Source organism: Brassica oleracea, chromosome C9 (assembly GCF_000695525.1).
Source record: "Brassica oleracea var. oleracea cultivar TO1000 chromosome C9, BOL, whole genome shotgun sequence".
NCBI lineage: Eukaryota > Viridiplantae > Streptophyta > Magnoliopsida > Brassicales > Brassicaceae > Brassica > Brassica oleracea.
In genome coordinates this window covers 51,074,560-51,091,155 of record NC_027756.1, presented here as the reverse complement: position 1 = coordinate 51,091,155, position 16,596 = coordinate 51,074,560, and the positions used below count along the sequence as shown (strand labels likewise).

General features: G+C 36.7%; 2 protein-coding genes across 3 annotated transcripts; both read left to right on the top strand.

Annotated features, from left to right (window-relative positions):
- Positions 1-1,644: 1,644 nt before the first annotated feature.
- On the top strand, positions 1,645-4,316 carry LOC106315801 (probable trehalose-phosphate phosphatase I). Of its 2 annotated transcripts, none has more exons than XM_013753625.1 (12): positions 1,645-1,751; positions 1,854-2,095; positions 2,182-2,322; positions 2,405-2,476; positions 2,579-2,674; positions 2,762-2,809; positions 2,942-3,043; positions 3,128-3,205; positions 3,334-3,403; positions 3,625-3,695; positions 3,792-3,884; positions 3,999-4,316. In XM_013753625.1, the coding sequence occupies exons 1-12, from the start codon at positions 1,748-1,750 to the stop codon at positions 4,053-4,055; spliced, it is 1,074 nt and encodes a 357-aa protein (XP_013609079.1). In that variant the 5' UTR covers positions 1,645-1,747; the 3' UTR covers positions 4,056-4,316. The 2 variants fall into 2 exon arrangements, with proteins under 2 accessions (XP_013609079.1, XP_013609078.1); XM_013753624.1 differs by having other exon boundaries at positions 2,753-2,809.
- LOC106315292 (glutathione S-transferase DHAR3, chloroplastic-like) lies at positions 4,120-7,633 on the top strand. The gene is made up of 6 exons (XM_013753031.1): positions 4,120-4,150; positions 4,718-4,933; positions 6,661-6,751; positions 6,853-6,996; positions 7,088-7,126; positions 7,423-7,633. The coding sequence occupies exons 1-6, from the start codon at positions 4,120-4,122 to the stop codon at positions 7,631-7,633; spliced, it is 732 nt and encodes a 243-aa protein (XP_013608485.1).
- The last annotated feature ends 8,963 nt before the right edge of the window (positions 7,634-16,596 follow it).

Genomic DNA, 16,596 nt, shown 5'->3' with positions numbered 1-16,596 from the left:
TAATTAAAAAATCAAAAAAATACTTTTTCTAAGGATTCCAATGGAGACCATTAGAGCACCATTAACCCAAATACCCTAAATGAGTCTCTTAATTTTTATCTAATACTTTTTAATTGTAAAAGTGGATTAAGAGACCGGATTAAAAGACCCGTTAATTTTCATGGTCCAATGCAAGTCTCTTAATTAAGGTTTCTTAAAAATAATTATTTTTTAATTAAACATTTTTTTTTAATTTTCTTATTAAACTTAAAATTAAAACATAGTAAAGGATTACAATTGAAACAAAGATTTTTTTTTTAAAAAACATAAAACATAAAAACAAAGTTTATTAAAATAAACGAGAATTTGAAAGAAACATTCGAGCTCAGTTGTTGTCTTCATCGTGTCCAAATTTACGCCACACATGTTCAACCAAATCAGCTTTCAGTTGTTCATGCATTTGTCTATCACGAATTCTACTTCGAACACCCGTCATATTGGCGATATTTGAAGGGATATATGTAGAATACGTGAGATCGAAATGTGAATTTCTGGTTTCATCTCCTTGTTGGAACTCCGAAACATCAAACTGAGTGTATCCATCTCGTTCGTTTTCTACGATGATATTATGGAGTATGATGCATGTTCTCATAATCTTCCCAATATTAGCTTTATCCCAATAAAATGCAGGATTTTTAACAATGGCAAAGCGAGCTTGCAAGACTCCGAAAGCACGCTCGACATCTTTTCTGATAGCTTCTTGACGTTGAGCAAATAAAACTGCTTTCGGCTCTTGTGGCATTGTAATAGATTGGATAAAAGTTGTCAATTTCGGGTAAATACCATCGGTTAGATAGTAAGCCATATGATACTCTCTTCCATTGACAGAGTAAGTGACTTGCGGAGCTTGACTGTTTATTACGTCATCGAAAACAGGTGAGTGATCAAGAACATTAATATCATTTAAGGTACCTGGAGGTCCAAAAAATGCATGTCATATCCAGAGATCATATGCAGCAACCGCCTCTAAAACGATTGTTGGATTACCCGAACCACGAGACGCCGAGACGAAGATTCGTCGAGAAGAGCGAGGGCGGGGAGGAGAGGAAAGGAGACCCAGAGAGACAAAGGTCACCGTCGAGAGATTCATCTTCGATGTGAGAGCAATAGAGACGCCGAGTACTCAACAGAGTCGGGTAGGAGACCCAGAGAGACGCCGATTGATGAGCTTCGACGGGGGATCATCGATTGATTCCGTCGGTGAAACATCTTTGTCGAGTAGAGATCACGAGAGCAAGAGGGAAATCCGACAGAGAGAGTTGCGGAGTCGTTGAGGTAGAGGGAAAGAGACGAGAGACGAATCGCGTTGCTTTGGAGAGAGAAAGATGTTTGAAAGAGAGACACGTGTCTCAGTAAATACGTTTTTTGTGCCTCCTAATTAAGCGACGTATGCAACATTAATGCTTAATTTTTCTTTTTTTAAAATCCTAAATTCACTAAAAACCCATGCTAACAAACCGGGTTAAAGATGATCTTAGAGATGTTCTGAGACCTTCAAAAAGTGGGCCCATGAAACCATTATTAGGCCCAGTAGGTCCCACGTGTTTGCCTTTGTTCTCCTACATAAACCAATTCGCAGGAGTGGAAATAAACACACAAGTCCTCATCTTCATCATCCACTCCATCTCTTTCTTTTTTTTCTCTCCCTTAAATCTCAGTTTAACTTTGATTCAAGTACTAATTTCACCTTGAGCCCTATTTTTCTAAAATGGGTAAGCATTGGCTTGTTTTACTAGGTTTCATCTCAACATAAGCTAGTATATATCTCTCATTACCACTTTGATTAACCAATATGTATATTCTGTTTTACTCAGTGAGCTTTGTCGTGGAGAAACCACAGAGAATGTCAAACGGTGTCGTATCAGAGACCACAAGGTTAAGTATCATCCCTAACAACTCTTCCTCTGCTCAGAAAACGCTTCTCAAGAACCTCGAGATCATCAATGGTGGACAAAGAGTCAACGCTTGGGTCGATTCAATGCGGGCTTCTTCTCCTACTCATCTCAAATCACTGTCTTCTTCTGTCTCCTCCGAGAAACATCTCAGCTCATGGATCGTAAGTAGTCTCCATATACAACTCTCTTTCACAAAACTCTCGAAGATCGTCTTTCCTCTTACAACTTTTTATTGTGTTTCCGACAGATGCGGCATCCTTCAGCATTAGAAATGTTTGAGAAGATCACAGAGGCTTCAGGAGGGAAACAAATCGTAATGTTTCTTGATTATGACGGTACTCTCTCTCCCATCGTTGATGATCCAGACAAAGCTTTCATGTCAAGCAAGGTTTTTCTTAAAATCCATGTTATTGTTTTCACCTAATCATTTTATTCTCTGTGATTAATCACGTTTTGATTGATGTTCTCAGATGAGAAGAACTGTGAAAAAACTGGCTAAATGTTTCCCAACTGCAATAGTTACCGGTAGATGCATAGACAAGGTATTTTATTTGTTTCTTGGCATTTTCCTCATATTTATTGACCGTTATATATAAAATTTTATTATATAATTAATTATTTTAATAATTTTGTTTTTTTCAAAGGTGTATAACTTTGTGAAGCTGGCTGAGCTGTATTATGCTGGCAGCCATGGCATGGACATTAAAGGTCCAGCAAAAGGTTTCTCCAGACACAAGAGGGTAATATAATTAAATTCATTAAAAAAAGTACCATTGTATTATTTTCGTTTAAGTTTATTTAATTCCTCTTTCGTCTAGGTTAAACAGTCTCTGTTGTACCAACCAGCCAGTGACTATGTTCTCATGATCGATGAAGTAAGACATATTATGTTCGGCTTAACAAATAAATTATTATATGTTTTCCTGTATCACGACAAATATACCTGTCGTGCTCTTCAATATTTGGTTATATAATTTAACACTGTTGGTTGTGTTTGAATTTTAAAGGTCTATAAACAACTCTTGGAGAAAACTAAATCAACTCCTGGAGTCATAGTAGAAAACCAGAAGTTTACCGCTTCTGTGCACTTTCGTTGCGTGGAAGAGAAGGTAAAATCGTAACCACACTAAAAATATACTTTTATTAAATAATAAAGAATACTAACATTAGAAATGGAAAACATTATAATCCAGAAATGGAGCGAACTGGTTCTACAGGTTCGGTCGGTATTAGAGAGATATCCTACGCTCAAACTGAGCCAAGGTCGGAAGGTATGACATGACGTTCTCTCATTTGACTAAAGAAGTACTTAAAAAACTATTTGTAATATAGTTTTCTGTTGTCATAACAGTGAGTGTAAATAATTTAAATTTAAATTTGTTTTGAATATAATCAACAGGTTTTCGAAATCCGTCCTATGATCGATTGGGATAAAGGAAAAGCTCTTGAGTTCTTGTTAGAGTCACTTGGTGAGTGCTCAGTAGCCCTCTCTCTTTTTCTAAAAACAAATATTCTTTTTCAATCTATAATTAAAATAAAGCAATAATTAGTTTGTCCTGTCTTTTTATTAAAAGCAACTTTTCTCCACTAATCATTTTTCATCATCAATATGCTTCTCAGTTCACCTTTAAATAATGGGATACTATCAATTTACAGACTGAAGTAATTTTGAACCTTTTGAATACGACAGGGTTTGGGAACTCTAACAACGTTTTCCCGGTTTACATCGGCGACGATCGGACCGACGAAGATGCATTTAAGGTATACGAACTATTTCGATAATATATAAAAAAAATATCCATATACTTAAGTTACGGCGCTAATTATATTGATTAACATTGGTACCATGTAAATTAGATGCTACGAGACAGGGGTGAAGGCTTTGGCATACTTGTCTCCAAATTTCCCAAGGATACAGATGCTTCGTATTCTCTGCAAGATCCGTCCGAGGCAAGTCCACACACGCGTATATTATAATATGTATATCCATAGTATCCGTCTATGTATTTCGCAGTACATGGTTTTCTATACGTGCTAACTCTCTCTCTAAAATAAAATCAATAGGTGATGAATTTCTTGCGACGATTGGTGGAGTGGAAACAAATGCAGCCAAGAATATGAAGGGGATGTATAATAAATGAGCTAGTGACAATGTTCGAAATATTTAATGCCAACCAATATGTATATGGCTAACCTTTCATGGAACGTTGTAGAAGGTGGGGAAAAATCTTTCTTTATATGCCCCCTAAGGCTAATGTTCTTGTTCATCGCATTTTGTTTTTGTAAGAAAAAAAAGATGAACAAGACTATAGGTGGCAAATTGTTTTCGACTAAATCTACTAAGTTTTAATTATCTTCGTAAATATGCAGACGCATGTCAATTAAGAAAGTATTTGTATTTATTATCTACGAGTTCTTCTTAATTACTATTCTATGGGGTTTTATGTTATGTGAGAAGAACTGACAAATAACGTTAGACCATCATTATCCCAGATCTTTAAATCTTTAAGTGGGGTTTTTAAGAAAATCAGGGATTTAATTAAATCAAAAGTAATTAAAATGAAAGTAATCGATCCTTAATAGAAGAATTTGGTAACCGATTTAGAATAGGTTTTTTAGAACACGTGTCAATCTTCCCTATTCAATTTTTTTTTTCTTTTTTTCTTCTGTTTCTCTCGTGTTCTCCGTCTTCTGTCGTCGTCTCCATCTCCTCTGGCTTCTCCGCTGGACGATACAATCTTCCCTAAGTTAACAACAAAAGCATTCTCCTTTCGTTTCTTCAGCTACCAAATCACTCTCTCCCTCTCTGATAAGCCTTAGGTTTCAACCAAGCACCGCCGTTGTTTTATCGGCGCCGGTCAGTCACGTCGGATTTATCAAGCGGTGCGGTTTGATTAAGCAGAGAAGAACCGCCCGGTCCGGGACGATGGCTATGGCGGTTGCTCCTCTCGAAATCTGCGTCAAAACTTCCATCACTACACCCAACAAGCTCGGAGACTGTTAGAGAAACATTATTGATTGTCCTTAGTTTTGAGTCCCTAGCTTATTTAAATAGTTTTTGGTTGGTAAGAGACAAAGTTAAGGACAATCCCAAAAGAGTTGTTTATTGGTAGGACTTTTGGTTGTCTCTTAGTAATTTAATTATTTATTTTAATAAGAAATGACATATAAAAGATAAATTTAAAATAAAATATGTAACATTAAAATTGAAAACATAAGCAAGTGTGAGTTATAACTTCATCGGGAGTGTCTTCGATCCTGATACAAATAGGATACAAACAGACTCATGTGTCTCTTTATGAATTTAGTGGCATTTGCTAGCTGATACATTGCCTTTGGTTTCAATATATGACAAGAAATAACCAATAAAGAAAACTACAAATTACAAAACGCATGAACAAATAAATATATATATCAAATAGGAAAATACAAGGTGACCATTTTTCTACTACACACACTATAAATTGAGTTATCTACCATGTGACACAATACACCAAATGCACAGAGAGATCATATAGCCAATGGTAACTCCTTATAGCAGCTGAGCTGAGAGATTAAAGCTTATATATGCGGTAAGGTCTGGTTTACATTGATGTGGGAAGGATGAGGTATAAAACCACACTTACTTTATAGCTGATATACACAGTTGTTGTGAGCAAGAAGTCCATCAAGAAAGATATATCACTTGTTTGGTTCTTGGCCAAAGATCCCATACAAGAGCTAAGAGCTTAAGTGTTCTGAACCTTCCTCTGCAACATCAGACTATATCAAGGTTAGATTACATATGTTTCAGTGTGTGTAATATACGTCTCAGAAAGCACAAAAATCCTCATTCTAATCACCGGAATGCTTAAAGAAGTAACACACAACAACAGCGAAGGAGACTTATTTCTAACAAGCATGAAACCGGCAGCTACGCATATGCACCAGGAAACTTAAACAAGAAAATACTGAACCAAGGTTGTTTATTTGGCCAACATCTCCACAGAATCATGGTACCATACTACCAAGCAAACTTTGTTTACAGAATCATGGTAAAACAGCTAGATTATTCACCTACGAATCGCGGAAAAAGCTGTGGATGAAACAACAGATCCTCTGGACTGCGATCGAAATCAACGAGAGGAGAACCGTCGAGAGAGAAGCGCCGTCAAGAGAGATGCGGCGAGAGAGAACCGCCGTCGAGAGAGCCGCTCGAATCGTCGCCGCTTGAATCGCCGTCGAGAGAGAATTAATTTGTTTTCGAAGTGAATCTCGGACACAACTCGTTTTTCTCCTACTAAAAATCATCGCCCATTCGCAAACCTACACGTGGCTCATAAGGACGACACCGAAAATTTCTTAATTAAGGGGCGTCCTTATTCTTATTGGCTATTTTTTATTTAATTATGAGTGTTTAATTGCTAAGATATCCCCCTAAGGACGCCGATAATCTTGCCCTTAGCCCTCTTTCTCTCTCTCTCTCTATTGACGAACAACTTTAAAATGTAGATGATAAAGCTGCAATTTTTTATTCATGTTTTCCTTAATTTTCCCTTGCAGATAGATACTTAAAGCATTTTGTGTGTTAATTTAATTAGTGCTTAGACTGTTTCTTAGTTTAGAAATCTGAAACTATCAAAACAAATTTAGAAATATAAAAATGCAAACTTGATTGCTTCTAGTCTAGTCTCGAGGGTTATTTTTTACTTCACGAATTGAGTATATGCATAACTTTTGTTGGTAGGCCCTTTTTGCCAAAGGGAGTTGTTGACTATGGAGGAGAAGCATGTGCCTTATGACATGAAAATGGTGGATTTGAGTAACAAGCCTGAGTGGTGAGTGCTTGGGATCTCCTTTTAATGTGTTTAAAGATTACATGATTCTTGATTAAATGACAGTGGTTTCCTTGCTTGTATTCTTGTTTAAATGTTTACAGGTTCTTGAAAATTAGTGCAGAAGGAAAAGTCCCAGTGGTGAAGTTTGATGAGAAATGGGTTCCGGATTCTGATGTCATAACACAGACTTTGGAAGACAAGTACCCTGAGCCTCCTCTAGCAACCCCACCCGAAAAGGCTTCAGTGTAATTTCTCAGTCCTATGTTGTGTACCTAATAGTTTTCTTGGCTGAAAATTTGTAACTTCCAGTTAAGAACTTTTAATTTGTGTGTGCAGTGGGTCAAAGATCTTCTCCACGTTTATCGGTTTGATGTTGTAATTGCAGCCGATACTTTTCATTCCATTGTGGAGAGGAAATAGTTATGTTACAATTTTTGCTCAAGGTGTGTGGTAACTTTATCTGACAGTTAGAGTCAATGATTGAGATGGGTTTACTTGAAAAATACATTCTTTACTACTTAGTTAGGACCAACGCTAGCAAACTAGTTAATCTTGAACAGTTTATTTACCTGATATGGTGGTGGGTATGTGAAGCTGAATCTTTGCTAGATACATCATTTGATCTTTGATCGTTAATGTGGCAGTTGAAGCGCCACACATGATTTCCACAGGCTCGAAGACTACAAAGCAAGAGGAACTCAAGCGGCTCCTTACCTGACTAGCACCTTCTACATCGAGCTTTCAGAGACAAAAGACTTGGTGTTTATCCGAGGTGATGTTGTGTTCATAAGCAAACTCACTGACGAGGAGGCGAAATGGATCATGGAGACCGCTCAGTCGTTTTACTTGAACGACACTCGGTATAAGCTGCTCGAGAGGTAATAAAAACTTGTATTCTTGTGTTCTTGAGACACGCTTGTATTAGAATTGTTTTTGTATGGTAATAAAAACTACATCACACAAATGGTTGAGAATACTTCTCTTTAGTATGATTTATATAGTACAAACTATATGTATACTGATAAGAACTGAAGTGTATATTGATGAAGAACCTCCCAATAACACTTCTCTTCATTCTTGAATCCTTCCTCCTTTAATGTGTTTCTTCTTTCTCCAATCTTATCTTTAGTTTTTTTTTTTTTTAAGAAACCCCTTATTAAGAAACTCCCATTTGAGCAAGAGAATTAGGTGACTCTTAACTAAATTCATTAACTAAAAATTAATACTTAAATAGTCATTAAGAAACCTAATGGGTTTCTAGGGATAATCATGCTCTTACAACATGCATTAATCTAAAATCGAGATTTTCTATGAAAATCCTTTCATAGTACATAAATTCTTGACAAATGTGACAATTAATTTGAAGACGTGACAAAGTAAGAAAAAAAGTTTATTTAGTACGTAAACGGATTTGTAAATTTTATGTAACACCTAGTATCAAACAATAATGGATTTAATGCGAGGAATTTGAATGAGTTTGATGTATCCAGATTTGTCTCACTTTGCGTACTTGTCTACTGACACTTTGACACATAGCCTCGTGGGGTCCAAATGAAACTAAATGATCACCTCAAATCTGTCAAGTACTTTTCACTAGTGTAGACAATAAACCTAACCAATTAATCCGGATCAAACCAAGTTAGAACTTGTATTCTTGCTCGTTGTAGGAAAGACGAACTCTGGAAACATGGAAGTCTTATTTTGTTTTTATTGTTGTTTTGGGTTAAGTCGTGTTCCTCTTCGTGCGTGTCCTTTGGCCCTGATTACGAACACTCTATATAGTATTTATTTTCTGGTACGAGAGACAAATTTATTATATCGTATAGTAGCAGATTTTGTAGTTGGTTGAAATCATATTCATCCAATACGATAATGTTTCTCTTTTTAATAATTAGTTGTGTGAAATTTTTACGGGAGAGAAAAATGTTTGGTGACAATTGAGCCGCTCCACGAACGTATCGTCGACATGCACTCTGGTGCCTCTGGTCTGGCAAGATTTAGTTAGTAGCTTCCAACTGGCCGGACTAACCAAGATTGGATTCTTTAAACATTGTATACGTGTTATGGACGTATATAGGCTACATATACTTATAATTGTGGCTGCATTTTCTTATCATTTTACCCAGAAAGAAGAAGTTTAGGCTACGCTCTTAATTAAACTATAAAATAATACTCCTCCCTCTGTTTCTATTTTAATGATGTTTTAAACACACAAATTAAAAAAAAAAATTATACAAAAAACTTGATTACAACAAAAAAGTAATTAAAAGTAGTTAATCATTAGAACAAATAAGACAAAAATACACATTGACTTTTAATATTTTAATCAATTGATTTAATAATTTTTACATAGAAAGTTTCAAAAAATCATACAAATTGAAACAAAAATATTCTCTAGGAGTAGTACGTAGATAGGCTAAAGAATATAAATATTGTTCTCAAGGAAGTTTTCAATTTACTTCTACAAGTTAGATGAATATTGATCTTTAATGCCACCCATCTATATATGCAAATTAAAGTATATTATTATGTATGGAAAAAGTTTTTGTTTAATTTCTAAATTAAAGTGTGAAAAAACTATACTGATTTTGATCATATAAACGGTTCTAAAATAGAAAATTCATACATAAGCATTTTCATACTATGTATATTCATAGGTACTTATCAAGCATTTTTAGATAGGAAGTTTTATGTAATTTTTGAGGATCGATGCGTTTGCCATTCACTATACAAAGTTCAAATGTATTGATGAACCGACTGCAACAATAGAGCAACGAACAGCCTGATGTAATAAGATGTAAAACATGACCTTTCACGTTCTTCACATATTAGTCGTGTTATGAAGAACGTTTCTACTAGAATGTGTGACATATTTGGAGTGTATTTTTAATTATAAGTAACCTATAAATACCCTATGCGGCTATGCCGTCGTGTTCCAGTTGTCCGCACAATATTCAACCATAAAAGTATTAAAGAGTTAGGCAAATTAATCCGCATATATACGTTGTAATGCCAAGCCCAATCTCTGACTTTCCTACGTTGGTGTTTACTATATCTACTCGAATTAGTAGTTACGTATTTGGAATCTGACAATGGAGATATCATATAGATAGACATATGCGATTACATACACATATTATGTATATAACTATGGATATATATAGCTATATGAGTGGCAATAGCATCATCAGGTGCATGCACGAAATGTCTGTGAAAGCTGAGATGTGTATAGAGCGAGAGAGAGAGAGAGAGAGTCGTGACTGTACGTATAGTGTCATAGCAAATCAATAATAGTGGATGGTCACTATGGTCAAAGCTTTTTGTCCATAGCTTTTGGATGTATAATGCGACTAACTATCACAGATTCACAGTAAGTAAGGCTGAATGTGTTTTCAAACACTTTTGATTTAGACATTTCACAAATTCACAATTTTTATTTTATATAATTCTATTCCCATTGTCCATGTCCTACAGAAAAAAAAACAACGGAAATTTCAAAATTAGCTTAGAAACCCATAAGTCCATACATGGACCATATACCATTACAAGGATAGTATCATCCAAAGAACTAGAAAGCCATCACCGTTTCATGTATATACGTATAACAATGAATTCAAATATTTTTTGCTAAATTTAGCAAATAATAGAGATATATTGTAATCTTTTAAAACGAAATCAGAATCAAACGTTAAAGTTCCAATTCTAACGTGTCGATGAGAAGAGTTAAGAGTGGCCAAGTTGTATATAACGGAATGAATGTAGAAGTAATAGTTTTTGTGTGTTATTATGTACGGTCAATAGGCTCCTTATATACAAGGTTGAGAGATCCTAATCTCATAAGGAGATAGAGTAAATACATCATTATCAAGACATTAATAGGATTTATCTAAATCTCCTAGTAGTTATCATATTACTCCCCCTCAAGTTGGAAGTGTGAGATGTCGAACACCTAACTTGGACAACAAATCTTCAAAGAGTGGTCGAGGTAGAGCTTTAGTAAGGATGTCTGCCAATTGATTCTTCGAGGTAACATGTTCTGTAGTGATGAGCTTCTTTTTAACAGCATCGCGCACGTGATGACAGTCGCGCTCAATGTGTTTAGTACGTTCATGAAAAACAGGATTTGCAGCAATATAAATGGCTGACTTGCTATCACAAAATAGGCGCATAGGAGTAGGATTTGGCATACAAAATGATTCAAAGAGCTCCTTTAACCACTTCAATTCCTTGACAGTTTCAGACATAGCACGATATTCAGCTTCTGCGGATGATAAGGAGACATTATCCTGTTTCTTGGCCCGCCATATAACCGGAGAGTCGCCAAGGAAGATGATGTAGGCACTGATAGAACGTCGTGTAGCAGGACAAGATGACCAATCCGAATCACAATAGGCACTAATATGGAGGGAGTCGTTGGCTTTTAAGAAAATGCCTTGACCCGGACAGCCTTTCAGATAGCGAACAACTCGGAGAGCCGCCTCCCAATGAGGCAGGAGAGGTTTCTGCATAAATGTAGAAAGAATGTGCACGATATAGCCAAGTTCTGGTCGAGTGTTGGTCAAATATATCAGTCGACCAACCAATCTCCGGTACTGCCTCGCATTAGCTAGTGGACCAGTGGCCTCTGCCAGTTTGTGATTGAGCTCCACTGGTACATAGCACGGTTTACATCCTAATAAACCAGTCTCAGCAATAATATCCAGGGCGTACTTTTGTTGGGACAAGTAAAGACCAGAAGCATTGCGAGCAACCTCAATTCCCAAAAAATATTTAAGTTTGCCAAGATCTTTCATACGAAAGCACCGTTGCAGATAATCTTTGAATTCTTGTAGAGCAGTAGCATCATTGCAGGCTATCACAAAATCATCCACATATACCAGAATGTGAAGAATTACAGATCCTCGTATCTTTGAGAACAGAGAATGGTCAGCATAATCATGAGAGAAGCCAAATTTTTCCAAGGCATCCGATAGTTTAGCATACCAGCACCGTGGAGACTGTCGTAATCCATATAGAGACTTCTTTAGTCGGCAGACTTTAGTTGGATCCGAGCTAGTGAAACCTTGTGGGAGTTTCATATAAATTTATTCCTCTAGATCCCCATGTAAGAACGCATTACTGACGTCCATCTGATGTACTAACCATCCATTCGCTGCTGCTAACTTAAGTATGATACAGACAGTTGAGAGTTTGGCAACAGGGGCGAATGTTTCAGTGAAATCCTCTCCTTCTGTTTGATGATTTCCAAGCACCACAAGTCGAGCTTTGGGTCGTTCCAGCGTTCCGTCAGCATGATATTTATTAGAATATATCCACATGTTTCCAAGAGCTTTCTTTCCAGGAGGAAGAGTAGCAACCTCCCAAGTATTAGTTTCTTCAAACGCAGTGACCTCCTTACCCATATCATCATTCCAAATTTTAAGTTTAACCGCCTCTTTAAAAGACTTTGGAACCTCGTCGTGAACAATAGATGTCATGTATGCTCGATGGGTATCTGAAAACAAATGGTCAGAAACATAGCTAGAGATAGGATACGGAGTGTTACCTGAGACCGTTCGTAGAGGACCATGATCAGGTGAGGAGAGATCGTGAGAAAGTTTATTATTTTCCTGTTGTACAGAGTGTGTAACATAGTCCTTGAGAAGAATAGAAGGAGTCTTGTGGCGCAAGCCACGGCCAAGTATCTCAGGTATGCCTGGTGAGGGAGCATCAGCTTGTTCAGACGAGGTATATGGAGGTGGAGAGGATGGTTCAGGTATATTATTGTGTCTGGAAGGATTAAGAGTCGTAGAAGGCAGGGTAGGAGTAGTAACAGGGATCATAGAGGGCACAGGAGGAGAAGTGGGAGTAGTTTCGTTCGTAGTATCAGGAGGAGTAGTCATAGGTGCAGGCACAGCTGGAGAAGATGGCAAACTCCCCCTAGATGCATCAGCAGGTGAAAGCCAATCATCAATTGATGCATCATAGTAGTTGGTAGGTGGTCGAACGTAATCATCAGAGTCGACTCCAGGAAATTTTGACTCGGAGAAAATCACGTCTCGACTAGTGAAAAAATCTTGTGTATCCAAGTCATATAGATTCCATGCTTTCTTGCCATATGGGTAACCAACAAAGATACATTTTCTGCTACGATTACCAAACTTGTCTTTATCTCTGGACCGTCTGTGTGCATAACACAAGCATCCAAAAACTCTAAGTCGATCAAAATCTGGTTTCTTGTTAAACAAGAGCTCGTATGGTGTTTTGCCATGTAAGACCTGTGATGGCGTGTGATTGATCAAGTGAGCCGCCGTTAGTATGCTCTCTCCCCAGAAAGTGGAAGGTAGGCGTGCTTAGAAGAGACATGCTCGCGCTACATTGAGTATGTGGCGATGTTTCCGTTCGATGCGGCCGTTTTGCTGAGGCGTGTCGACACATGAGGTTTGATGCTCAATGCCCTGTTTCTTGAAGTAAGACGCAAGACACATAAATTCAGACCCATTATCAGTCCGTATCTTCTGAACTGCTCGATTAAACTGGCGTTGACAAAGGGCAAGGAACTGCTGTAAAAGACCAGAGACCTCTGACTTCTCAAGCATTAAATAAATCCATACGGCTCTAGAGTAGTCATCGACGATGGTTAAAAAATATCTTGCTCCACACGAAGATGGAATACGGTAAGGTCCCTAAACATCACAGTGTATCAAAGAGAATGGAGAAGAAGTTTTATTTTATCTAAAAACGGTAAGGAAGATAAAACACGGAAAGATGGATGACCAAGCCGTCGATGCCAGAGTTCTGAGGTAGAAGAATTCTTCAACACAGTTCGGTGGACACTTGCAGCTGTGACTCCAGTAAAATAATAAACCCCCTCACGTTCTTCACCCGTTCCAATCAGGGTCTTCGTAAAACGGTCCTGCAATACACACAAAGTATCAGTAAATATAGCTATGCATCCTGTTTGTTTGAGTAAACACGACACTGAGATCAATGTGCAGTTGAAATCAGGAACAAATAACACATCAGTCAAGTAATAGTCACGACTGAGTTTAATAGTGCCCTTCTTCTGTGCTTTAGAATATCGTCCATCAGGAAATCGGATTGACGATGGTAGTATGTCAACAACATCGATTAGAAGAGACAGGTTTCCTGTCATATGGTGCGAAGCACCTGTGTCAATGATCACATCACTCAATATAGGTTTACCAGCTAGTTTCTCAGTAGAGATGCTAGAATTTTGCTGAGAAGATTGAAGTAGATGAATGATTTGCGAGATCTGGTCGTTGTTGAGATTGTTTAGTGGTGCAGACGTTGCATTGTTGGTCACAGCTTGGGTATGATTAGTACGACCACGACCACGACCTCTATTTCCAGTATTAGAGAACCGTCCTCCACGTCCTCGTTGGCCAGAAAAATTTGCTCCAGTAGTCTTTTGTAGTTCATACCACCAATCAGGGTATCCGTGAAGAAGAAAACATTCAGTCTGGTCATGACCTGTTCGAGAACAATGAGTGCAGAGTCTGTTTGGATCACGGCTTCGGGGAGCTACTGCAGTTGGTGATGAGTCCTGTTTCGGTGTCTCAGAATGGACAGAGAATCCAATAGCGTCATTCTTAACTTCTGTAGTACGAGCGGAGTTGTTGTGTTGCTCTTCCTGAATTATGCGTGAATAAACATTGTTCATATCAGGTAGAGGATCTTCATCAATAATCTGAGATCGTATAGTTCGAAAACGAGATTCATCGAGTCCAAAGAGGAATTTATGAACCCGAATCTCTTCTCGTTCTTTTTCAATATCTGGTGCAGCTTCGCAGGTACACGCACGAGTTGTCGCAAGATTGTCAAGCTCTTCCCAAAGTTTGGTAAGCCGACCATAATAGTCTATAACAGATTGGCCATTCTGTTGACATGAACCAACTGCATCGCGTAACTGATGGATCCGAACTCCATTACGGACAGAGAAGCGACGTTGTAGAGTCTCCCAGAGTTTATGAGCATCCAGAACAAAGGTTACTGAACGAGCATAGAGTTCGTTGCAAGCCATCGAGAGAGGTCAGGTTCAGTCGTTGGTTTGAGTATTGAACCATTGAGAAATCCAAGCTTCCGTTTGGCTTGAATTGAGTTAGAAAGTTCAGTGGCCCCTTCTGTATAGTTATCACCGCGAAGCAAAACTGAGGTGATGAGAGCTCCAGGGTTATCAGATGGATGAAGGTAGTACGGAGAAGAATTAGAGAGTTCTGAAGTAGTAATCACCGGAGCTTGCGTAGAAGATAAAGTAGAAGTAGTGTCCGCCATATTTCTTTAGAAACACAGCAAGAAAAAATCGTTTTTAGGTCAAAGAATCTTTCTGCTCTGATACCATATAACGGAATGAATGTAGAAGTAATAGTTTTTGTGTGTTATTATGTACGGTCAATAGGCTCCTTATATACAAGGTTGAGAGATCCTAATCTCATAAGGAGATAGAGTAAATACATCATTATCAAGACATTAATAGGATTTATCTAAATCTCCTAGTAGTTATCATATTATTGTGTTAAAAAGTATGTTATTAAAAACAAAATAGAGGGCAAAAAAACTAAAAGGGCAAAAGAAAACAAAAACCGAACACATGGGTGAGGGAAAAAACAATAAAACAACAAGACATTTCCAAAGTGTTGTCAATCTAAACTCACTTCCTCGCTTTATTTGAACGTGGAAAGATGGACTCCACTCTTTGCTTTCTCTTCAATCACTTTCATTGGATGACACTTAGCACTCTAGGCTAACATTTAGTTAGTTGTTAGCTTTATAAAATTATTTGATTTAGCCTTCAAGTAGCAATTATTGGTGATCGGCAAGACTCTTCACACCACAAATCTCATACTTTATGTATAATATTACTAACCACGTTAAATGAGATACGTCTTCTAAAGTTATATATATACAAATGGCTTATTTGAAAGGGAAACTAATCTAAACAAATATTAACATGTTTACTTATATATGTAGATGCTTACATCAAATGCAATAGGTTTAAACTTTTAATGAATTGTATAAACCATATCAGTTGTGTGGATCTTGGCGATAGTGCTTACATCAAATGCAATAGGTTTTAGCATTTAATGAATTGTATAAACAATATCAGTTGTGTGGATCGATATTCTATTCGCTTGTCACAACTATTATTGGTTTGTCCATAATCAAAAGCCTTGAAAGAGTTAAAGAGGAAGGTTTTTCTGTTATTTCTTGTTCACCTTTTTCAATTTAAATAAATTTTTATTTAATATATACACTTGCATGTTGTCAGAATAAAGAAGAGGGCTGGTCTTATTTTCTGGAGCTCCCGTAATTTTGTTACACGTGTGTGTTTTGGGAACCGGCCCCCGCTTTGAGGGTCGAGCTTTTCTATAACCCTGTCTAGAGCATTTTATCATTGATAATATTCACTCGCTTTTTTTTTTAACTTTTTGGAATACTATAGTTTACTTTTTGGAATACTATAATTTTTATTTAATATATATAAATTATTTTATGTATTAAATATTTTTACATATTATAAAATAATAAATATATATTAAATAATTAAAAGTCAGTAGCTATTAAATATATAATTAAATTTGTACGAACATATAAATCAATTTTATTAATCCAAAAAATATTTTTTTTATATTTGATAGGATATGTTATTAAATTTAAATGATACTAACATAGATAATATATTTTAGTATATTTTTAATATTAATGTCTATTAAATGATGATTTTACTCATATAGTTTTTTTGATCATTTGTATCTTTTATAGAAAAAAATTTAAATTACTGATAACAAAATTTTCATTGTGAGATTAATAGTTTTAGTAATTTATAATTTAAAAAAAAAGATAAA